We start from the raw sequence: 25,315 nt of genomic DNA, 5'->3' as shown, positions 1-25,315 counted from the left end.
GAAATGTGTCATACCTCAAGCAGCAAAAGTCTGCTCACTGTTTCCCCCAACTGAAGTTAATTCCTCTCAACAGTCCTGTGTGGAAACAGCCATCGATTTTAGTAACGGTTGCTAAAATCATTTTCCTCTTACAAACAGAAATCTTCATCTCTTTTCTGTTTCAGAGTAAATAGTACATACCAGCACTATTTTAAAATAACAAACTCTTGATTGAAGAATAAAAACTACATTTAAACACCAAAAAACTCTAAGCCATCTCCGTGGAGATGTTGCCTGTACACCGGCAAAGAGAATGACTGGGGAAGGCGGAGCCTAGGAGGGATCATGTGACCAGCTTTGCTGGGCTCTTTGCCATTTCCTGTTGGGGAAGAGAATATCCCACAAGTAAGGATGACGCCGTGGACCGGACACACCTATGTTGGAGAAACTAACATTTTTGTCACCACACTCCCTTTGCCCTTCCTAGCAGTTAAGCAGGCAGAGAGAATGACTGGGGGGTGGAGCTAAGGGAGGAGCTATATGGACAGCTCTGCTGTGGGTGCTCTCTCTGCCACTTCCTGTTGGGAAGGAGAATATCCCATAAGTATGGATGAATCTGTGGACTCGATACATCTTACAAGAGAAAAAGTAATTTCTATCCTGTGCACTCTAGATCCAATGCAATTTAATTTTTTCAAAAGGTTGTAGAGGACAGATTGAGAAAACTTAATGTTAATCTCAATAATAATAAGAAAAGTAAATTAACAAGAAAGGAACGAGAGGCGTTAACTAAATTGAATCAAGACAGAAGGCTTGTGATGAGACCCTCAGATAAGGGAGGAAATGTGGTCATCTTGGACAGGATAGCGTATATAAAGGAAACACGACGACAGCTAAATGACAGAGAAGTGTATATAAAACTAAGGGAGAATACTACAAACCAATTTAAGAATATGTGAGTGATATCATCAAATCATCACTACTTTCCCAAAGTCCATAAGAACATGACCAATCCCTGGATCACCCTATAATTGCAGGGATAGACTCCGTAAATGAACCACTATCAGATTTAATAGATAACTTTCTACAGCCTCTTGTAAAAACGTTACCTAGTTTCATCCAAGATACCACATCTCTTATGTCAAAGTTAAACAACATTAAATGGAAACCAACTTTCAGGTTCCTAGTGGTTGATGTAACATCGTTATATACATCAATCTTACATGAGAAAGGGCTACAAGCCATATCATTTTTTTTGGATAGATGTAGAAATTTTGAAAATGCAACAAAACAATTTATATTAGGGTCCATTGATTATCTGCTCACTCACAACTTTTTCATGTTCGATGGGGGTTTCTATCGCCAGAGACTTGGAACTGCTATGGGGCGAAATCTGCCCCCTGTTATGCCAATTTCTTTATGGGATAGTGGGAGCAGTCCCACTTCTATGGGGATAGAAACCCCTATCGAGATAATATAATTTTATATGCACAATATATAGACAATTTGATTTTTGTCTTGGATTGTGATGAAGAAACCACTGGGGACTTTTGAAAATATTTAAATAGGAACAATTGTGGTATCAGTTTTTTAGGGGAGAATAATCCGAATCAAATTAATTTTTTGGATATTGTTATCTCTAGCAACATAGATAAAGGAATTGTTGAGACTAACCTATTCAGAAAACCCACAGCAGGGAACACAATACTGGAATACAGTTTATGTCACCCTTGTCACACATTACAAGGTATCTCTAAAGGGCCAAAATAAATTGTACCAATCAGGAGAGTTACCTAGAACAGGTGAATATCATGACACAATGTCTAAAAGAAAGAGGTTACAAGGATGAGATTTTACACAAAGAATGGAAGTAGATCAGATTCCAAGAGAACAATTGTTGACTTACAAACCTAAAATGACTAGAAACAAAAACAAAAGACTGAGGTTTATAACAACCTATAGTGAACAATATAGGGGTAATATGCAAGATAATTAAGTAATGCATCCCAATTTTACATGCTGACCCCATAATGAAAAAAATAGTACAGGATGGATGCGAGTTTATCTCGAGGAAAGGAAAGACAATAGGTAATTATGTTTCCCCCTCCGATCTCCCAAGAGATACTAAATCAAGTTGGCTAAACCAACAAAAGGGTTTCTTTAAATGTAGAAGGAACATATGTAAAACCTGTGATTATGTAATAGAGGGAATTAACTTTAACTCTACCAGCATGAACAGTACACATAGAATTAATTTCTATATTAATTGTGCAACAACACATGTGATATATTTACTTACATGTAGTGACTGTTTAAAACAATATGTAGGGAAAACTAAAAGACCACTAAAAGACAGTGTTGGAACATGTAAGGTCTATTAAAGACCCCAAATCAACTACCCCAATAGCAAAACATTTTAGAGAGTTTCACAATTCTGACTCGACTCTGTTAAGTGTACAAGGAATTGATCATGTACAAAGTACACCGTGATCAGCAATAGTATATATATTATCCATTAAATAATTTACAAAGTACAGCGTGATGATTAATGATGTATATAATTCTTAAAATAATTTAAATCATGTACATAATATATATTAACTGTTTTCTATGAAATAAATAGATAGCATAGGATATATTTCAAGAAATGTTTTGTCACTTTAAGAAAAAGGTGAATAAAAGCCGGAAGAGGCCGGGGCTCCTATATGCAGTGAACAAGTGCATTGAGCACGAAACATGACTGCTTAGGAGCACGGCTTCACCTGCTATGCTTGGAATCTGAGTGATTTCTATGGCTCATTACCATACATGTTTTTACTATTTTGGAATAAAAGTTTTTTGGATTTTATGGACGACTAAGGCTGGTGCTTTGGACTTACCTTTGTATTCTTATAAAGCAATGGGAGCTGCCATGTTGTAATTTAGGTTACCTCCTCTGTTGTGGCCAATCAAAGACAGTTATAAATTTATCACTAGAGTTTGCAACCAATGGCAGTGGGGAATATAACAGTGCACTGCACTTCCATTTCTAACAGGTACTGAAAAGCTCAGAATTTCAAAAAGGAATTACAGGAAAAGGGGACAAAATAAATAATGACAGCATATTGCAGAGTTTTTTTTTTTAAATATATGATTTATCATTTTATATTACCATCTCAAAGTGTTTAATGTCTCTTTAATTATGTTTTCAACAACGGTTACCTGGACAACAAAGTGAATTCAATAACAGAAGCAAATTAGAAAGCTGTTTAAAATTGCATATCATATTTGAATTGTGAAATTAAATTACTTTACTGCTCATTTAAGATGCAAGGTGGGAGTTTTTTCCGAGGCCACATTTGAGCCTTGCAACCATTAGGCTGCAACGTAGGCAGTCAAAAAGCAAGGGACTCCCCTCACAGCCGAATATTGACAGAGATTAAAGGAAAATGCTGGTGAAACCAAAAAGGACACAAATCCCAAATATGTATTTTTATATTTATTTTGTTATTCAGATTTATTATGCAATTCGGATTCATCATGCAATTTGAACAGCTTTTCAATTTCCTTATATTTTCCGTTTTTATTTGGTTCTCTTGGTATACTTTGTTAAAAGGCACTACAGGGAGCTAGCTATTGATTAGTGGTTGCACACATATGCCTATTGTCACATTGGCTCACCCGGTGTATTCAGCTAGCTCCCAATAGTGCACTGCTGCTCCTTTAACAAAGGATATCAAGAGAATGAAGCAAATTTGAATAGAAGTAAACTAGAACAGTTTAAAATGTATTTTCTATCGGAGTCCAACACCAGTCCCTATGGACCACCAGAATAAGGTTAATACTAGTGAGAAAAATGTTCATGCACAGCACTAATAGAATATGGAGCAATGCATTTTTAAGTCCATTTCTAAATAATTTTTAGATTTGCAAATTAGTGTCATTTAAATATAAGCAAACACATGGCTAAATAATGCAGTTCAAATCCAATCAAGCCGTTCTAGCATTCTTATAAACTGATATTTAGCATAACTCTTTGCTAAACCACTAATAGATTTTGATTTGATTGTTAAGTTTGCTAGTCAACCTAAAGTGATATAAAGTTAGACTACCACCTTTCTAGCTTCCTCTCTGTGTATATAAGATAGTTTAGAAGAGCTGTAGCTAAGTTTATGTGTTAACAATAACAAAAGACAAACTATATTTTGTCAACAAGAATAACCTGACAGTAAATGCACTTCAGAAGCAACCTCTCAACAAACATCAACCGTGGTTATCTACCTTAAAGGGACATTAAACACTAAATACATGCTAGATAGAATGATACATTCAAAGAAAAGATTAGTCCATGACTAACATGTAGATGTATTTTTTAAAGTTTCATTAGTTGTTTAAAAAGTGACAAAATAAGTGTAAAGTTTTAGTGTCTATAAAACACTGGGAGCTGCCATGTTGTAACTTGTGTTACCTTCTCTGCTGTGGCCAATTAGAGACAGTTATAAATAGGTCACTAGGGTGTGCAGCCAATGGTTGTGCTGGATTTAACAGTGTTCTGCACTTCCATTTCTAACAGGAACTGAAAAGCTCACAATCTCAGAATGGAATTACAGGCAAAGAGGACAAAATAAATAATGAAAGTATATTGCAGAGCTGTTTTATATATACAATTTATCATTTTATATTACCATCTCAAAGTGTTTAATGTTCCTTTTAGTGCAAATGAGGCTGCAGATGAACGTTGATATATGTAAACAGGATTTATAAACTACACGGGATACAGATACTACTTAACATATTTGTTGTTTTGGAAATTTAATTTGCAGTTTTACAAAAAATAAATTAATGTAAAGTGCAACAGATTGAATTATGGAAATAACAAATACTTAAATGATATTTAGATTGTAGATTGTGCTATATCTATTAGTAAGTCTAATAACTGGTTTGTATTAGCACATACAAAGCCAATTATTTGTATATCACATACATATATGTCACATTCAGTTCTACAGAATAGGGTGGATCTTAAAAAATATATCAATAAATTAAAAAAAATGACAACGATGAATAATGATCAATTGTTGGTAGGCCCACAATATATTGTGACATATTGTGTAAAGTACATATTTGTGTAAATGCCTACTTAAAACCTGCTTCTAAAATTTTTGAGCTGGCCAGAGGTTGAAGAAATGTATCAAACACTGATTTAATACAACCATCTTTCTTTGCAAACCAGTATGCAAGTTGATATCAGCAATTGGTTACAATGCTTTCCCAGCTACCATCAATATTTGAAAATTTTAACAATACAACACTGACTAACATATCTAAAAGTTCTCTGATTCTGAAGATTTTTGTTTTTTTATCTCCTACCTTTTCCACAGGGAGGAGTGTTTGCAGAAGTCTTATTGTAAAAAGAGATATGCTGATAAATGCCATTCTGTGGTTCACCAGAGATGATCCAGACTTCTCAGTGCTGTTATTTTTATGAAACAATATCGCCTCCCCAAGTGTGCCCAAGACAAAAAGGAGTTTAGATCTCTACAAAACAAATATAAAAATTTCACATTAAATAACTGGAATTGGCTTACATTAGATAAAATGAAAAGCTGTATAGCAGCTGTCAAGAAAAAATAATTCACTTCAAAATTACTTATAAATAAGTTAAAATAATTTTGCAGATTATTTATTCATGTATAACCTTTACAAAAATCTCAGAGATGATGGTGTTATTGACATTGTCTGTTTTGTTTGCTATCCATTGGTTTCCATGGCAAAGTGAATTGCTGGATATGTGCTTTATGCCATACAGAACAAATAAGTGCATTTTATCTATATTGCATCAATGAAAGTGTGATATGTAATAGGCAGCTTGCCATTTTACTGCAGGTCACTTCATATACTTACAAAAGCAATTATAAAATGATCAAAACATTAAGTGGGTGCATGGGCTCCTTTATTATCTCACCAATTCCTGTCCCATAAGACTTTCATCTTCCCATACATTTTCTGAAACCGCATCACTGAGCAACAGCAAGTCTTCACAGAATAACTCAAGAACAAATATTATCAGCTTTCGTCTGCCTATGTGTTCAACGCAAAAAAAGAAAAAAGATACAGAACAGTGTTATTTGTTTAAATATTAAAACTAATGGATTGCATGAGAATAATTCATCAATTATGGTTTTGTAGGATATCCTTTATTTTCAAAATCTACATTATACATGTGCTGCAGTATGAAAACCCTGCAATTGTACCAATATATAAGTGAAAAAACAGAATTCATGCTTACCTGATAAATTACTTTCTCTTGTGGTGTATCCAGTCCACGGATTCATCCTTTACTTGTGGGATATTCTCCTTCCTAACAGGAAGTGGCAAAGAGAGCACACAGCAGAGCTGTCCATATAGCTCCCCCTCTATCTCCACCCCCCAGTCATTTGACCGAAGGTTAGGAAGAAAAAGGAGAAACCATAGGGTGCAGTGGTGACTGTAGTTTAAAAATAAAAACCACCTGTCTTAAAATGACAGGGCGGGCCATGGACTGGATACACCACAAGAGAAAGTAATTTATCAGGTAAGCATAAATTCTGTTTTCTCTTGTAAGGTGTATCCAGTCCACGGATTCATCCTTTACTTGTGGGATACCAATACCAAAGCTTTAGGACACAGATGAAGGGAGGGAACAAGACAGGTACCTTAAACGGAAGGCACCACTGCTTGTAAAACCTTTCTCCCAAAAATAACCTCCGAAGAAGCAAAAGTATCGAATTTGTAAAATTTTGAAAAAGTATGCAGCGAAGACCAAGTCGCTGACTTACAAATCTGTTCAACAGAAGCCTCATTTTTAAAAGCCCATGTGGAAGCCACTGCTTTGGTAGAATGAGCAGTAATTGTTTCAAGAGGCTGCTGGCCAGCAGTCTCATAGGCCAAACGGATGATGCTTTTCAGCCAAAAGGAAAGAGAGGTAGCGGTCACCTTCTGACCTCTCCTCTTACCGGAATAGATAACAAACAAACAATTTGTTTGTCTGAAATCCTTAGTTGCTTGTAAATAGAACTTTAAAGCACGAACCACATCAAGATTGTGTAACAGACGTTCCTTCTTCGATGAAGGATTAAGACACAGAGAAGGAACAACAATTTCCTGGTTAATATTATTATTAGACACAACCTTAGGAAGAAAACCGGGTTTGGTACATAAAACTACCTTGTCTGCATGGAACACCAGGTAAGGTGAATCACACTGTAAAGAAGATAACTCTGAAACTCTTCGAGCAGAAGAGATAGCTACCAAAACCAAAACTTTCCAAGATAAAAGCTTAATATCTATGGAATGGAATGGTTCAAACGGAATCCCTTGCAAAACTGAAAGAACTAAATTCAGACTCCATGGCGGAGCCACAGGTCTATAAACAGGCTTGATTCTGACTAAAGCCTGACTAAACGTTTGAACGTCTGGTACCTCTGCCAGACGTTTGTGAAAAAGAATAGACAAAGCAGATATCTGTCCCTTTAAGGAACTAGCTGATAATCCTTTCTCCAATCCATCTTGGAGAAAGGACAAAATCCTGGGAATCCTAACCTTACTCCATGAGTAGCCCTTGGATTCGCACCAAAAAACACAATTTATGCTTACCTGATAAATTTATTTCTCTTGTGGTGTATCCAGTCCACGGATCATCAATTACTTGTGGGATATTCTCATTCCCAACAGGAAGTTGCAAGAGGACACCCACAGCAGAGCTATAATATAGCTCCTCCCCTAACTGTCATAGCCAGTCATTCGACCGAAAACAAGCCGAGAAAGGAGGAACCATAGGGTGCAGTGGTTACTGTAGTTTAAATTTAAAAATTACCTGCCTTAAAATGACAGGGCGGGCCGTGGACTGGATACACCACAAGAGAAAAAAATTTATCAGGTAAGCATAAATTGTGTTTTCTCTTGTAAGGTGTATCCAGTCCACGGATCATCCATTACTTGTGGGATACCAATACCAAAGCTAAAGTACACGGATGAAGGGAGGGACAAGGCAGGAACTTAAATGGAAGGAACCACTGCCCGTAAAACCTGTCTCCCAAATATAGCCTCCGAAGAAGCAAAAGTATCAAATTTGTAACATTTTGAAAAAATATGAAGCGAAGACCAAGTCGTCGCCTTGCAAATCTGATCAAAAGAAGCCTCATTTTTAAAGGCCCAAGTGGAAGCCACAGTTCTAGTGGAATGAGCTGTAATCCTTTCAGGAGGATGCTGTCCAGCAGTCTCATAGGCTAAGCGGATTAAGCTTCTTAGTCAAAAAGAAAAAGAGGTTGCCGAAGCCTTTTGACCTCTCCTCTGTCCAGAGTAGACAACAAACAAAGCAGATGTTTGACGAAAATCTTTAGTAGCTTGTAAGTAAAACTTTAAAGCACGGACCACGTCCAGATTGTGTAACACAAGGATGGAACAACAATCCCTTGATTGATATTCTTGTTAGATACCACCTTAGGTAAGAACCCAGGTTTGGTACGCAGGACTACCTTATCCGTATGAAAAATCAGATAAGGAGAATCACATTGTAAGGCAGATAGCTCAGAGACTCTACAAGCCGAGGAAATAGCTACCAAAAAAAGAACTTTCCAAGATAAAAGCTTGATATCTATGGAATGAAGAGGTTCAAACGGAACTCCTTGAAGAACCTTAAGAACCAAGTTTAAGCTCCATGGTGGAGCAACACAGGCTTGATTCTAACTAAAGCCTGACAAAATGCCTGAACGTCTGGAACATCTGCCAGACGCTTAACTAGCTGACAATCCTTTTTCCAAACCTTCTTGGAGAAAAGATAATATCCTAGCAATCCTGACCTTACTCCATGAGTAACCCTTGGATTCACACCAATAAAGATATCTACGCCATACCTTATGGTAAATTTTCCTGGTGACAGGCTTTCGTGCCTGTCTTAAGGTATCAATAACTGACTTGGAGAAGCCACGCTTTGATAAAATCAAGCGTTCAATCTCCAGGCAGTCAGCCTCAGAGAAATTAGATTTGGATGGTTGAAAAACCCTGAAGTAGAAGGTCCTGTTTCAGAGGCAGAGACCATGGTGGAAAGGATGACATGTCCACGAGATCTGCATACCAGGTCCTGCGTGGCCACGCAGGTGCTATCAGAATCACCGATGCTCTCTCCTGCTTGATCTTGGCAATCAGTCGAGGGAGCAGAGGAAACGGTGGAAACACATAAGCCAGGTTGAAAGACCAGGGCGCTGCTAGAGCATCTATCAGTGTCGCCTTGGGATCCCTGGACCTGGATCCGTAACACGGAAGCTTGGCGTTCTGGCGAGACGCCATGAGATCCAGTTCTGGTTTGCCCTAACGATGAATCAGTTGTGCAAATACCTCCGGATGGAGTTCCCACTCTCCCGGATGAAAAGTCTGACGACTTAGAAAATCCGCCTCCCAGTGCTCTACACCTGGGATATGGATAGCTGATAGGTGGCAAGAGTGAATCTCTGCCCAGCGAATTATTTTTTTAAACTTCTAACATCTCTAGGGAACTTCTCGTTCCCCCTTGATGGTTGATGTAAGCTACAGTCGTGATGTTGTCCGACTGAAATCTGATGTACCTCAGAGTTGCTAACTGAGGCCAAGCCTGAAGAGCCTTGAATATCGCTCTTAGTTCCAGAATATTTAATGGAAGGAGAGACTCCTCCTGAGTCCACGATCCCTGAGCCTTCAGGGAGTTCCAGACTGCACCCCAACCTAGAAGGCTGGCATCTGTCGTAACAATTGTCCAATCTGGCCTACGAAAGGTCATACCTTTGGACAGATGGACCCAAGATAGCCATCAGAGAAGAGAATCCCTGGTCTCTTGGTCCAGATTCAGTTGAGGGGACAAATCTGTGTAATCCCCGTTCCACTGACTGAGCATGCATAGTTGCAGCGGTCTGAGATGTAAGCGTGCAAACGGCACTATGTCCATTGCCGCTACCATTAAGCCGATTACTTCCATACACTTAACCACCGAAGGGCGCGGAATGGAATGAAGAACCCGGCATGAATTTAGAAGCTTTGATAACCTGGACTCGGTCAGGTGAATTTTCATTTCTACAGAATCTATCAGAGTCCCTAGAAAGGAAACTCTTGTGAGTGGGGATAGAGAACTCTTTTCCTCTTTCACTTTCCACCCATGCGACCACAGAAATGCCAGTACTACGTCCGAATGAGACTTGGCAATTTGGAAGTTTGACGCCTGTATCAGGATGTCGTCTAAATAAGGGGCTACTGCTATGCCCCGCGGCCTTAGGACCGCCATAAGCGACCCTAGAACCTTTGTAAAGATTCTTGGGGCTGTAGCTAATCCCAAGGGAAGAGCTACAACTGGTAATGCCTGTCTTGAAAGGCAAACCTGAGAAACCGATGATGATCTTTGTGTATCGGAATGTGAAGATAAGCATCCTTTAGATCCACTGTAGTCATATATTGACCCTCCTGGATCAGTGGTAGGATGGTACAAATAGTTTCCATCTTGAACGACGGAACTTTGAGGAATTTGTTTAAGATCTTTAGATCCAAAATTGGTCTGAAGGTTCCCTCCTTTTTTGGGAACCACAAACAGATTTGAGTAAAAACCCTGTCCCTGTTCCTCCTTTGGAATTGGATGGATCACTCCCATAACTAGGAGGTCTCGTACACAGTGTAAGAATGCCTCTCTCTTTATCTGGTGTGCAAATAATTGTGAAAGGTGAAATCTCCCTTTTGGGGGGGAAGCTTTGAAGTCCAGAAGATATCCCTGGGATATAATTTCCAACGCCCAGGGATCCTGAACATCTCTTGCCCACGCCTGGGCAAAGAGTGAAAGTCTGCCCCCTACTAGATCCGTTCCCGGATAGGGGGCCGTTCCTTCATGCTGTCTTAGAGGCAGCAGCAGGCTTTTTTACCTGCTTACCTTTTTTCCAGGTCAGGTTTGGTCTCCAGACCGTCTTGGATTGAGCAAAAGTTCCCTCTTGTTTATTATTAGAGGAAGTTGATGCCGCACCTGCCTTGAAGTTTTGAAAGGCACGAAAATTAGACTGTTTGGCCCTAGATTTGGACCTGTCCTGAGAAAGGGCATGACCTTTTCCTCCAGTGATATCAGCAATAATCTCCTTCAACCAGGCCCGAATAGGGGTCTGCCCCTTGAAGGGAATGTTAAGTAGCTTAGATTTTGAAGTCACGTCAGCTGACCATGATCTAAGCCATAGCGCTCTGCGCGCCTGTATAGCAAAACCAGAATTCTTAGCCGTTAGTTTAGTCAAATGAACAATGGCATCAGAATAAAAGAATTGGCTAGCTTAAGTGCTCTAAGTTTGCCAAGTATGTCATCCAATGGATGTACCTGTAAAGCCTCTTCCAGAGACTCAAACCAGTACGCAGGGGCAATGCATGCAAGGGGCTGTAGGATAAAACCTTGTTGAATAAATATTTTCTTAAGGTAACCTCTAATGTTTTATCCATTGGATCTAAAAAAAGCACAACTGTCCTCGACAGGGATAGTAGTACGCTTTACTAGAGTAGAAACTGCTCCCTCCACCTTAGGGACTGTCTGCCATAAGTCCCGTGTGGTGGCGTCTATTGCAAACATTTTTCTAAAAATAGGAGGGGAAGAGAACGGCACACCTGGTCTATCCCATTCCTTATTAATAATTTCTGTAAACCTTTTAGGTATTTGGAAAAACATCAGTACACACCAGCACTGCAAAGTATTTATCCAGTCTACACAATTTCTCTGGCACTGCAATGGTATCACAGTCATTCAGAGCAGCTAAAACCTCCCTAAGCAACACGCGGAGGTGTTCAAGCTTAAATTTAAATGTAGAAATATTAGAATCAGGTATCTTTCCCGAGTCATTAACATCACCCACTGACTGAAGCTCTCTTTCCTCAGCTTCTGCATATTGTGAGGCAGTATCAGACATGGTTCTTAAAGAGTCAGTATGCTCTGCATTTTGTCTCACCCCAGAGCTATCTCGCTTACCTCTAAGTTCAGGTAGTCTGGCTAATACCGCTGACAGTGTATTATCCATGACTGCCGCCATGTCTTGTAAAGTAAACGCTATGGGCGCCCTAAATGTACTTGGCGCCATTTGAGCGTGAGTCCCTTAAGCGGGAGTCAAAGGGTCTGACACGTGGGGAAAGTTAGTCGGCATAACTTCCCCCTCGTCAGATTCCTCTGGTGATAAATTTTTTAAAGACAGAAAATGATCTTTATTGCATAAAATGAAATCAGTACATGTGGTACACATTCTAAGGGGGGTTCCACCATGGCTTTTAAACATAACAAGGAGTTTCTTCTATGTCAGACATGTTTATACAGAATAGCAAGCTTGGAAAACACTTTAAATCAAGTTAACAAGCAAATATTAAAAAAAAAATGGTACTGTGCCTTTAAGAGAAACAAATTTTGTCAGAATTTGAAAAACAGTGAAAAAATGCAGTAAATCAAACGAAATTTTTACAGTGTGTATAATAGGCTAACAGAGCATTGCACCCACTTGCAAATGGATGATTAACCCCTTAGTTCAAAAAACGGATCAAAAAAACGAAATAGACGTTTTTTAACAGTCACAACCAACTGCCACAGCAAGCTGTGGCCCTACCTTCCCCAATAAACGATTTTGGAAAGCCTTTGGGCCCTTTAGAGATGTCCTATAGCATTCAGAGGGCCTTTGAGGGAAGCTGGATGTCACAGTTTGTAATTTTAACTGCACCAACTGTAACTTTTATACTACAACAGTGGAAATTGTTTCTAGTCAAAATTTAAGCCAGCCATGTGGAAAAAACTAGGCCCCAATAAAGTTTTATCACCAAAGTATATATAAAAACGATTAAACATGCCAGCAAACATTTTATATTGTAAATATCATAAGGGTATTACTCCTGGGAGTAAGCATACCAGTCGTTATTAAATCACTGTATTCAGACTTAACTTACATTAATCCGGTATCAGCAGCATTTTCTAGTGTTTTCCATCTCTAGAAAAAATTACAACTGCACATACCTGATAGCAGAATAAACTGCATGCCATTCTCTCGCTAAAGTTACCTCATCTGTGTAATCCCCTCAGACATATGTGAGAACAGCAATGGATCTTAGTTACAACCTGCTAAGATCATAGAAACCTCAGGCAGATTCTTCTTCTATTTACTGCCTGAGATAAAATAGCACAACTCCGGTACTATTTAAAAATAACAAACTTTTGATTGAAGAAAATAAACTAGCAATATTTAACCACTCTCTCCTACAACGTCCTTGCTTGTTGAGAGTTGCAAGAGAATGACTGGCTATGACAGTTAGGGGAGGAGCTATATTACAGCTCTGCTGTGGGTGTCCTCTTGCAACTTCCTGTTGGGAATGAGAATATCCCACAAGTAATGGATGATCCGTGGACTGGATACACCTTACAAGAGAAAAGGTATTTTCGCCAAATCTTATGGTAGATTTTCCTGGTGACAGGCTTTCTAGCCTGAATCAGGGTATCAATAACCGACTCAGAGAAACCACGCTTTGATAGAATTAGGCGTTCAATCTCCAAGCAGTCAGACGCAGAGAAATTAGATTTGGATGTTTGAAGGGACCCTGTATTAGAAGGTCCTGCCTCATTGGCAGTGTCCATGGTGGCACAGATGACATGTCCACTAGGTCTGCATACCAAGTCCTGCGTGGCCACGCAGGCGCTATTAGAATCACCGAAGCCCTCTCCTGCTTGATTCTGGCAACCAGACGAGGGAGGAGAGGAAACGGTGGAAAAAAACATAGGCCAGATTGAAAGACCAAGGCGCTGATAGAGCATCTATCAGCACCGCCTAGGGATCCCAGGACCGGGACCCGAAAAGAGGAAGCTTGGTGTTCTGACGGGACGCCATCAGATCCAATTCTGGAGTGCCCCATAGCGGAGTCAGCTGGGCAAATACCTCCGGGTGGAGTTCCCACTCCCCCGGGTGAAAAGTCTGACGACTTAGAAAATCCGCCTCCCAGTTGTCTACTCCTGGGATGTGAATTGCTGAGAGGTGGCAAGAGTGATCCTCCGCCACCTGATTATTTTGGTTACTTCCATCATTGCTAAGGAACTCTTTGTTCCCCCTTGATGATTGACATAAGCTACAGTCGTGATGTTGTCCGACTGAAATCTGATGAATTTGGCCGCAGTTCCAGAATGTTTATCGGGAGAAGAGCTTCTTCCCCGAGACCATAAGCCCTGAGCTTTCAGGGAGTCCCAGACTGCACCCCAGCCCAACAGACTGGCGTCGGTCGTTACGATGATCCATGTGAAACAGCCTGAAGATCTAGTCAATCTAACACCACATTCACTTTACCCTTTCCGAGAGGGACCCTATTGTTTAGAGCCGGCAAAGAGAATGACTGGGGGGTGGAACTAGAGGGGGAGCTATATGGACAGCTCTGCTGTGTGCTCTCTTTGCCACTTCCTGTTAGGAAGGAGAATATCCCACAAGTAAAGGATGAATCCGTGGACTGGATACACCTTACAAGAGAAATCATAATTTATGCTTACCTCATAAAATCCTTTCTTTCTAGGTGGTAAGAGTCATCAAAATCCTTACTTGTGGGAATTCACTTCCTGGCCACGAGGAGGAGGCAAAAACATCCCACAACAAAGCTTTAAGTATCCCTCCCACTTCCCTCTCTCTCCCAGTAGTACTCATAGCCAAGGAAAGGAGGAAGAGGTAAGAAAGATAGGATGAAGAGGTGCAAATTAAAACTGCTGCCAACTTTGAAACACAGGTGGGTTCGTCACCACCAAGAAAGAAAGCAATTTATCAGGTAAGCATAAATTATGTTTTCTTTCTAGGTGGTAAGAGTCCACAAAATCCTTACTCGTGGGAACCAATACCCAAGCTAAAGAGTCCACAAATGAAAACAAGAAAGGTCGGCACCTAATACCATAAACCATTGCCTGAAAACCTTCCTTACCAAAGATGTCTCCACTGAGACAAAACCCGATAAATTTTAAAAAACTTAGCAAAAATATGACAAGACAACCAGGATCCAGACCTTGCAACTTGGTCTCCGAAAAACCTTATTCTGCAAATACTAAGAATGACGAACAGAATTAGAATATCCAGGATATGCAAAATGTACAAAAGGCGGATTCTTTGAGCACTGAGTAACCCTACACAGAAATCCAAATGGAAATACAGACCTAACTACAGGTCCAACTAACTAAGACCTTAAAGGGACACTGAACTCAAATTTTTTCTTTTGTAATTCAGAAAGAGCATGCAATTTTAAGCAACTTTCTAATTTACTCCTATTATCAATTTTTCTTTGTTCTCTTGCTATCATTATTTGAAAAAGAAGGCATCTAAGCTTTTTTTTGGATTCAGTACTCTGGACAGCACTTTTTAATTGGTGGAGGAATTTATCCACCAATCAGCAAGGACAACCCAGGTTGTTCACCAAAAATGGGCCGGCATCTAAACTTACATTCTTGCATTTCAAATAAAGATACCAAGAGAATGAAGAACATTTGATAATAGGAGTAAATTAAAAAGTTGCCTAAAATTTCATGCTCAATCTGAATCACGAAAGAAAATTTTTGGGTACAGTGTCCCTTTAACTACTAAAGTACCAAATATGGAGCATGCTGCAGGAGAAACACACAAATAAAAGGTATAGTATTGCACGGCAATAAATAGCTGTAGTGGAAGAGATGGAAATACATAAGTAACCACACACAAATAAAGCAAACAGCACAGCAATAATAACAGTAATACCAGAAATTGAAAATACTGCAACAGCCACCTACAAGTAAAGAATAAGATTGCATTGCAATGGACAAAAGTAATGCAGATATGGCAAATACTGTAGTATCCACTCACACATAAAGTAGACTATTGCACAGCAATAAATATCAGTAGTACCGCCATACAAATATAAAAGATACTGTAGTATCCACTCATCAGTATAGTATGGCAAAATTAACAGCGTAAAAGATATGGAAGATACAGTAGAATCCACTCATAAATTATATTATTGCACAGCAATAAATAGCAGTAGCATAGTAGTACCAATATAGAAAATACTGTAGTATCCACACACAAATATAATAATGCATAGTGGAAAATACTGTAGAATCTGAAATCTATGATTTAAAGGCCCATAATACCCAAATGTTTAAAAACTTGAAACTGATGCAGCATAGCTGTAAAAAGCTGACTAGAAAATATCACCTGAACATCTCTATGTAAAAAAGAAAGATATTTTATCTCAAAAGTTCCTCAGTAGCCACATCCCATTGTAAAGGATTTCTAAGCAGCATATCAGTATGTCTGTCCTGGGACAGCCGAAGGGATGAGCCTCGTGCACTCTCATATTATTTCTCTATTCAGTGTAAGGAAGTTTACAATGAAATATCATGAGAGTTAAAGGGACAGTCTAGGCCAAAATAAACTTTCATGATTCAGATAGAGCATGTAATTTTAAAAAAAAATTCCAATTTACTTTTATCACCAATTTTGCTTTGTTCTCTTGGTATTCTTAGTTGAAAGCTTAACCTAGGAGGTTCATATGCAAATTTCTTAGACCTTGAAGCCCACCTCTTTTCAGAATGCGTTTTAACAGTTTTTCACCACTAGAGGGTGTTAGTTCACATATTTCATATAGATAACACTGTGCTCGTGCAATTTTGCTTTGTTCTCTTGGTATTCTTAGTTGAAAGCTTAACCTAGGAGGTTCATATGCAAATTTCTTAGACCTTGAAGCCCACCTCTTTTCAGAATGCGTTTTAACAGTTTTTCACCACTAGAGGGTGTTAGTTCACATATTTCATATAGATAACACTGTGCTCGTGCACGTGAAGTTATCTGGGAGCAGGCACCGATTGGCTAGACTGCAAGTCAGTCAAAAGAACTGAAATAAAGGGGCAGTTTGCAGAGGCTTAGATACAAGATAATCACAGAGGTTAAAAGTATATTATTATAACTGTGTTGGTTTTGCAAAACTGGGGAATGGGTAATAAAGGGATTATCTATCTTTTAAAAAAATAAAAATTCTGGTGTAGACTGTCCCTTTAAGTCAAATCTCATGAGATCACAGTAAAAGAGTTCATGACCTCAGCACTGCTGATGCTAATTGGCAGCTGTTCAATTTTTTAATTTTTTTAATTTTTTTTTTACCTGCAGCTGGGCTGCAGCAGAGTATAACTTTTTACACAGAACTTACTCTGCTGAGCTGAGGAGATTGTGAGGTAAAATATCTTCCTTTTTTTACATAGAGATGCTCAGGTGATATTTTCCTGTCCACTTTTTACAGTTATACTGCATCAGTTTCAAGTGATTTAGCATATGAGTATTATGTCCCTTTAACCATTTCAAGTCGGTAATGATAATCCTGACTGCTCCATAATAACAGATGAGACAGTACAGAACTTGAACCCCAGAAGTGTGCATTTAAAAAGGTATCCCCACAAAACTATCCCCTTAAAAGAAAAAAGTTAAGTATCAGCACTTTTTTAGGTTTAGCACCATTGATCGCGCTTGCTTATTGGAGGCTTATATTTACCCACCAATAAGCAAGCATAACCCAGGTTCTCAATCAAAAATGGGCCGGCTCATATACATCACATTCCTGCTTTTTAAATAAAGATAGCAAGAGAATGAAGAAAATTTGTTTGATAATAGGAGTAAATTAGAAAGTTCCTTAAAATTGCATGCTCTATCTGAATCATGAAAGAAAAAAATTGGGTTTAGTGTCCCCTTAAGTCCCACATCAGCCAGCTACTGTCATGACCCAGCCTGGAATTGAACCTGGGACCTGTTTCTATTTCTGCTGCTGTTCTTTCCCAGCCTGTTGTCTTGCCTCTCTGTCACCAGATGGCTTGATCACAGGCTAAGAATATTGGGTTTTTCTGTTTGCTGCAACTTTGGCTCTCTGGCTCCACCTGCTTACCAGCTGAAACAAATCATTTCATCAGCAGCCTGCTATATCTGGGAGATTTGCTGGCAGTTCTGGGCCTTGACATGGAGTGTTATACTCTGAAAGACCCTCTGGTCCTGTTTCCTGAGTGAAATACAGATTTGTTGGATTTCCTGGTTCCTGATTTCTGCTTCATTTCCTGACTACTCTTCTGGATATTCCCTTGGCACTGTGTTTCGTTTTTGCACCGATTTCCTGGCAATTGATTTTGCCTAATTCTCTATTTCCTAAAGACTGACTCAGGTACTTTTGCTTGCTTGCTTGTTACCTGATACTATAGAGTTCCAGTTTGCAGTCTATGCAAGTTTCCTGTTTGTTACTACAGTATTCCAGTCTACAGCATATGCAAGTATCCTGTATGTTACTACAAAGTTCTGCGTTCCTGCCTGTTATTACACAGTTCCAGTCTTCAGCATATGCAAGTATCCTGTATGTTATTACAAAGCACTGCATTCCTACCTGTTATTACACAGTTCCAGTCTACAGCATATGCAAGTATCCTGCCTGTTATTACAAAGCCCTGCATTCCTGCCTGTTATTACACAGTTCCAGCCTACAGCATATGCAAGTATCCTGCCTGTTATTACACAGTTCCAGTCTACAGCATATGCAAGTATCCTGCCTGTTATACAAAGCCCTGCATTCCTGCCTGTTATTACACAGTTCCAGTTTACAGCATATGGAAGTACCCTGCCTGTTATTACACAGTTCCAGTCTACAGCATATGCAAGTACCCTGCCTGTTATTACAAAGATCTGTATTCCTGCCTAATACTACAGCCTATAGACATTGCCTTATCTAATTGCATATCTCTGCATTGCTAATTATCCTATAAATAAAACCATCACCTTTATTTCCTAAAACCTTGTACCTGTTTAATTATGCCAAAAAGGAAAGAGACACACAGACAAAACACAACTTTAACCCCAGAACCTGACACCTCTGCACAACAGCTCCCACCTCCTCAACCTGCTCCCTTGCAGAGTATGACAGAATGTCAAGGCCTTACATTGGAGCTTGCAGAGGTGATTCACTCTTTGACTGAAGTGTTAGAGAGAATTTTGTCTGTGGACTCTCATCTACTACAACTTAACCAAATTCTAAAATCCCTTCCGGATGCATTGAAGTCACTTATCCAAGATTTCACTGCAGGATTCCAGACTTTACAGGATAGCCTGAAAGACTTTATCACTAAAAAAAATTCTGGGTTTGGCACTCTTACTCCTGTGTCCACTACCCCAAAGGCTGTATCCTTATCAATCCAAAGGAGGATATCAACCCCTATTACCACTGATGAAATGTCCAGAAGGAGAACTAATGGCTTATGTTTCTATTTCTGGAGCTACTGGGCATGTAATATCTTTTTGTCCAGTGAGACCCCCTAAGAGGTCTGTTCCGGGGTCTCCACCTCTAAATCCTAAATCATCAAGTGGACAGGCTACAGAGAGGAAGTCAAACTTTAATCCCACTTCGGATTCCTCTGGCGATGAGCTCTGCATAGGTTCTAATTTACATCCCCACTTTGATCAGCCTAGGACTGCACCTTCCAAAGACTCTGATTCAAGTGAAGTACTAACATGTCATTCACAGAATCCTAGTACTACGAATCCAAAGATTTGCCTACCAAATGCAGCTACATTCTCATCTTTGTGCATTTCAGAAGAAATGTCTAACTTTTCAACCATTGAAGATGATACTGATTCTGACACTGAAGGGACAGTGCTTCAAACTGCTGTTCGCTCAAAAGGTCCTTTACCTCCTCTTCCTCAGACCCACCTCTTCAGAACCTACAAGCCTAGAACTGCACAGAAACCAAAGATCACTGTTGGGGCACTCTATACTAATTCCAGTCCGCAGAATCCTCTTCTGTAGAGCCCTTCAAAAAAAATAATACCCCGATTGTACTTATGCCTCTGATGGCACGCTAGTACACATTAAACATCTGGAGCTATACGAGAATGCTAAGTCCGCCCAGAGGTCGTCCTTCAGGAGGGGGTACTGTCATGACCCAGCCTGGATTTGAACCTGGGACGTGTTTCTATTTCTGCTGCTGTTCTTTCCCAGCCTGTTGTGTTGCCTCTCTGCCACCAGATGGCTTGATCACAGGCTAGGAATATTGGGTTTTTCTGTATGCTGCAACTTTGGCTCTCTGGCTCCACCTGCTTACCAGCTGAAACAAATCATTTAATCAGCAGCCTGCTATATCTGGGAGATTTGATGGCAGTTCTGGGCCTTGACATGGAGTGTTATACTCTGAAAGACCCTCTGGTCCTGTTTCTTGAGTGAAATACAGATTTGCTGGATTTCCTGATTTCTGCTTCATTTCCTGACTACTCTTCTGGATATTCCCTTGGCACTGTGTTTCGTTTTTGGACTGATTTCCTGGCAATTGATTTTGCCTAATATTCTATTTCCTAAAGACTGACTCAGGTACTTTTGCTTGCTTGTTACCGTTAATAATTATCTTAGTTTAATTGTTAGTTTAAAATAAATTTATTTAATTTGACAGGTAAGTTTTAATTTAATTTAATATAGGGAAATTTTAATTTTAATATAAAGTAAAGGGGGTCGTTAGGTTTAGGGCTTAATAGTTTATTTTAGTATATTTCATTGTGGGGGCTTGCGGTTTAGGGGTTAATAGGTTTATTATAGCGGTGACAATGTCGGGGAGTGGCGGAATAGGGGTTAATGCATTTTAATAGTGGAGGCGATGTCCAGAGCGGCAGATTAGGGGTTAATAAATTTATTATAGTGTTTGCGATGCGGGAGGGCCTCGGTTTAGGGGTTAATAGGTAGTTTATGGGTGTTAGTATACTTTTTAACACTTTAGTTATGAGTTTTATGGTACAGCTTTGTAACTTAAAACTCATAACTACTGACTTTAGATGGCGATACGGATCTTGTCAGTATAGGGTGTACCGCTCACTTTTTGCCGCCCAGGCAAACTCATAATACTGGCGCTATGGGAGTCCCATTGAAATAGGACTTTAAAAGTGCGGTACTGACGTTGCGTGACAGGCTAAAAGGTGTGCGGTACACCAATACCAACAAGACTCGTAATAGCAGCGTTAGGCAAAAACATAATTTATGCTTACCTGATAAATTTATTTCTCTTGTAGTGTATCCAGTCCACGGATCATCCATTACTTGTGGGATATTCTCCTTCCCAACAGGAAGTTGCAAGAGGATCACCCACAGCAGAGCTGCTATATAGCTCCTCCCCTCACTGCCATATCAAGTCATTCGACCGAAACAAGCCGAGAAAGGAGAAACCATAGGGTGCAGTGGTGACTGTAGTTTAATTAAAATTTAGACCTGCCTGAAAAGGACAGGGCGGGCCGTGGACTGGATACACTACAAGAGAAATAAATTTATCAGGTAAGCATAAATTATGTTTTCTCTTGTTAAGTGTATCCAGTCCACGGATCATACATTACTTGTGGGATACCAATACCAAAGCTAAAGTACACGGATGATGGGAGGGACAAGGCAGGAACTTAAACGGAAGGAACCACTGCCTGTAGAACCTTTCTCCCAAAAACAGCCTCCGAAGAAGCAAAAGTATCAAATTTGGAAAAAGTATGAAGGGAAGACCAAGTTGCAGCCTTGCAAATCTGTTCAACAGAGGCCTCATTTTTAAAGGCCCAGGTGGAAGCCACAGCTCTAGTAGAATGAGCTGTAATCCTTTCAGGAGGCTGCTGTCCAGCAGTCTCATAGGCTAAACGGATTATACTCTGACCTCTCCTCTGTCCAGAGTAAACAACAAACAGGTTAGATGTTTGGGAAAATCTTTAGTAGCCTGTAAGTAAAACTTCAAGACACGGACTACGTCTAGATTATGCAAAAGACATTCCTTCTTTGAAGAAGGATTAGGACATAATGATGGAACAACAATCTCTTGATTGATATTCTTGTTAGAAACCACCTTAGGTAAAAACCCAGGTTTTGTACGCAGAACAACTTTATCTGAATGAAAGATCAGATAAGGAGAATCACAATGTAAGGCAGATAACTCAGAGACTCTTTGAGCCGAGGAAATAGCCATCAGAAAAAGAACTTTCCATGAAAGAAGTTTGATATCAATAGAATGAAGGGGTTCAAATGGAACCCCTTGAAGAACTTTAAGAACCAAGTTTAAGCTCCATGGAGGAGCAACAGGTTTAAACACAGGCTTAATCCTAACTAAAGCCTGACAAAATGCCTGAACGTCTGGAACTTCTGCCAGACGCTTGTGTAAAAGAATAAACAGAGCAGAAATCTGTCCCTTTAAAGAACTAGCTGATAATCCTTTGTCCAAACCCTCTTGGAGGAAGGACAATATCCTAGGAATCCTAACCCTACTCCATGAGTAATTCTTGGATTCACACCAATGAAGATATTTACGCCATATCTTGTGGTAAATTTTCCTGGTGACAGGCTTTCGTGCCTTTATTAAGGTATCAATTACTGGCTCGGAGAAGCCACGCATTGATAGGATCAAGCGTTCAATCTCCATGCAGTCAGTCTCAGAGAAAGTAGATTCGGATGATTGAAAGGACCTTGTATTAGAAGGTCTTGTCTCAGAGGCAGAGTCCATGGTGGAAAGGATGACATGTCCACTAGGTCTGCATACCAGGTCCTGCGTGGCCACGCAGGCGCTATCAATATCACTGATGCTCTTTCCTGTTTGATTTTGGCAATCAGACGAGGGAGCAGAGGAAACGGTGGAAACACATAAGCCAGGTTGAAGAACCAAGGCGCTGCTAGAGCATCTATCAGTGCCGCTTCTGGGTCCCTGGACCTGGATCCGTAACAAGGAAGCTTGGCGTTCTGGCGAGACGCCATGAGATATAAGAGAAAGAAGCACAGAGGCGCCAACATGGCCTAGTAACGTCACGGCAGTCAGATACAAAACATCAGCAGGATAGGAAATATACTCACAAGCGTAGCGCACCCAAATTGTGCTATTGTGGCAGCCTGGAACATCAAACAGTGGTCCAGCTCACTGGTGTCTCCATCCAGATAGAGATGATCCTTGGCGAGGGCCTATCTTATGATGCCTATAAGGGCAAAAAAGGCACACACATAGCCCAGTAACGTTTGTACACCAGATAAAAAAGGATTCAAGGTTGTACTTACAGGAAACAAAGCACCACCAGGTGCAATATCAGCAGTACTGGGACCTCTCAGCCGCCCAGTGGACTGTGGAATCCAATTTGCAGGATGCAGAAAATCACCACTTTGGAAGATAGAACTAGCACACACACTCTGCCCCCAAAGTAGCAGAATAATTGTGATAAAGCAAGTGTATATTTAAAAACTTTTATTTTAAAAACAGCAACATGTTTCTCAGCTACCACAGGCTGTTTCCTCAGGCGCCATGAGATCCAATTCTGGTTTGCCCCAACGGAGAACCAATTGAGCAAACACCTCCGGATGGAGTTCCCATTCCCCCGGATGAAAAGTCTGACGACTTAGAAAATCCGCCTCCCAGTTCTCTACACCTGGGATATGGATCGCTGACAGGTGGCAAGAGTGAGTCTCTGCCCAGCAAATTATCTCGGAGACTTCTGACATCTCTAGGGAACTCCTGGTTCCCCCTTGATGGTTGATGTAAGCCACAGTCGTGATGTTGTCCGACTGAAATCTGATGAACCTCAGTGTTGCTAGCTGAGGCCAAGCCAGAAGAGCATTGAATATTGCTCGTAACTCCAGAATATTTATTGGGAGGAGTTTCTCCTCCTGAGTCCATGAACCCTGAGCCTTCAGGGAGTTCCAGACTGCACCCCAACCTAGAAGGCTGGCATCTGTTGTTACAATTGTCCAATCTGGTCTGCGAAAGGTCATACTCTTGGACAGATGGGCCCGAGATAACCACCAGAGAAGAGAATCTCTGGTTTCCTGATCCAGATTTAGTAGAGGGGACAAATCTGTGTAATCCCCATTCCACTGACTGAGCATGCATAATTCCAACGGTCTGAGATGCAGGCGCGCGAATGGCACTATGTCCATCGCCGCTACCATTAAGCCGATTACTTCTATGCACTGAGCCACCGTGGTGCGCGGAATGGAGTGAAGAACACGGCAAGCATTTAGAAGTTTTGATAACCTGGACTCCGTCAGGTAAATTTTCATTTCTACAGAATCTATTAGAGTCCCTAGGAAGGAAACCCTCGTGAGAGGAGATAGAGAACTCTTTTCTTCGTTCACTTTCCACCCATGCGACCTCAGGAATGCCAGAACTATCTCTGTATGAGATTTGGCAATTTGAAAGCTTGACGCCTGCATCAGGATATCGTCAAGGTAAGGAGCCACCGCTATGCCTCGCGGTCTTAGGACCGCCAGAAGTGAGCCCAGAACCTTTGTAAAAATTCTTGGGGCTGTAGCCAACCCGAATGGAAGAGCTACAAATTGGTAATGCCTGTCTAGAAAGGCAAACCTCAGGAACTGATGATGATTCTTGTGAATCGGAATGTGAAGGTAGGCATCCTTTAAGTCCACTGTGGTCATGTACTGACCCTCTTGGATCATGGGTAAAATGGTTTGAATAGTTTCCATCTTGAATGACGGAACTCTGAGGAATTTGTTTAGGATCTTTAAATCCAAAATTGGTCTGAAGGTTCCCTCTTTTTTGGGAACCACTAACAGATTTGAATAAAACCCCTGTCCTTGTTCCGTCCGCGGAACTGGATGGATCACTCCCATTACAAGGAGATCTTGTACGCAGCTTAGGAATGCCTCTTTCTTTATCTGGTTTGCAGATAATCTTGAAAGGTGAAATCTCCCTTGTGGAGGAGAAGCTTTGAAGTCCAGAAGATATCCCTGAGATATGATCTCCAATGCCCAGGGATCCTGAACATCTCTTGCCCACGCCTGGGCGAAGAGAGAGAGTCTGCCCCCTACTAGATCCGTTGTCGGATAGGGGGCCGCTCCTTCATGCTGTCTTAGAGACAGCAGCAGGCTTTCTGGCCTGCTTGCCCTTGTTCCAGGACTGGTTAGGTTTCCAGGCCTGCTTGGATTGAGCAAAAGTTCCCTCTTGTTTTGAAGCAGAGGAAGTTGATGCTGCACCTGCCTTGAAATTTCGAAAGGCACGAAAAATAGACTGTTTGGCCTTTGATTTGGCCCTGTCCTGAGGAAGGGTATGACCCTTACCTCCAGTAATGTCAGCAATCATTTCTTTCAAACCAGGCCCGAATAAGGTCTGCCCCTTGAAAGGAATGTTGAGTAATTTAGACTTTGAATTCACATCAGCTGACCAGGATTTGAGCCATAGCGCCCTACGCGCCTGGATGGCGAATCCGGAATTCTTAGCCGTTAGTTTAGTCAAATGAACAATGGCATCAGAAACAAATGAGTTAGCTAGCTTAAGAGTTCTAAGCTTGTCAATAATTTCAGTCAATGGAGCTGTATGGATGGCCTCTTCCAGGGC

The 25,315-nt window shown here is 40.5% G+C and overlaps 1 protein-coding gene across 1 annotated transcript in view; it reads right to left on the bottom strand.

Annotated features, from left to right (window-relative positions):
• Window positions 1-25,315, bottom strand: part of RTTN (rotatin) — a 1,186,344-nt gene that overhangs the window by 931,941 nt on the left and 229,088 nt on the right. The window contains exons 11-12 of the mRNA XM_053714873.1: window positions 5,924-6,039; window positions 5,329-5,496 (exon numbers count right to left, since the gene is read on the bottom strand). Of these exons, the coding sequence (XP_053570848.1) occupies window positions 5,329-5,496; window positions 5,924-6,039 (284 nt within the window). The remainder of the gene's footprint in view (window positions 1-5,328; window positions 5,497-5,923; window positions 6,040-25,315) is intronic.

This window comes from Bombina bombina, chromosome 5, assembly GCF_027579735.1.
Source record: "Bombina bombina isolate aBomBom1 chromosome 5, aBomBom1.pri, whole genome shotgun sequence".
Lineage (NCBI taxonomy): Eukaryota > Metazoa > Chordata > Amphibia > Anura > Bombinatoridae > Bombina > Bombina bombina.
The sequence above is the reverse complement of the archived record's forward strand: the minus strand, read 5'-3'. Positions and strand labels throughout refer to the sequence as shown.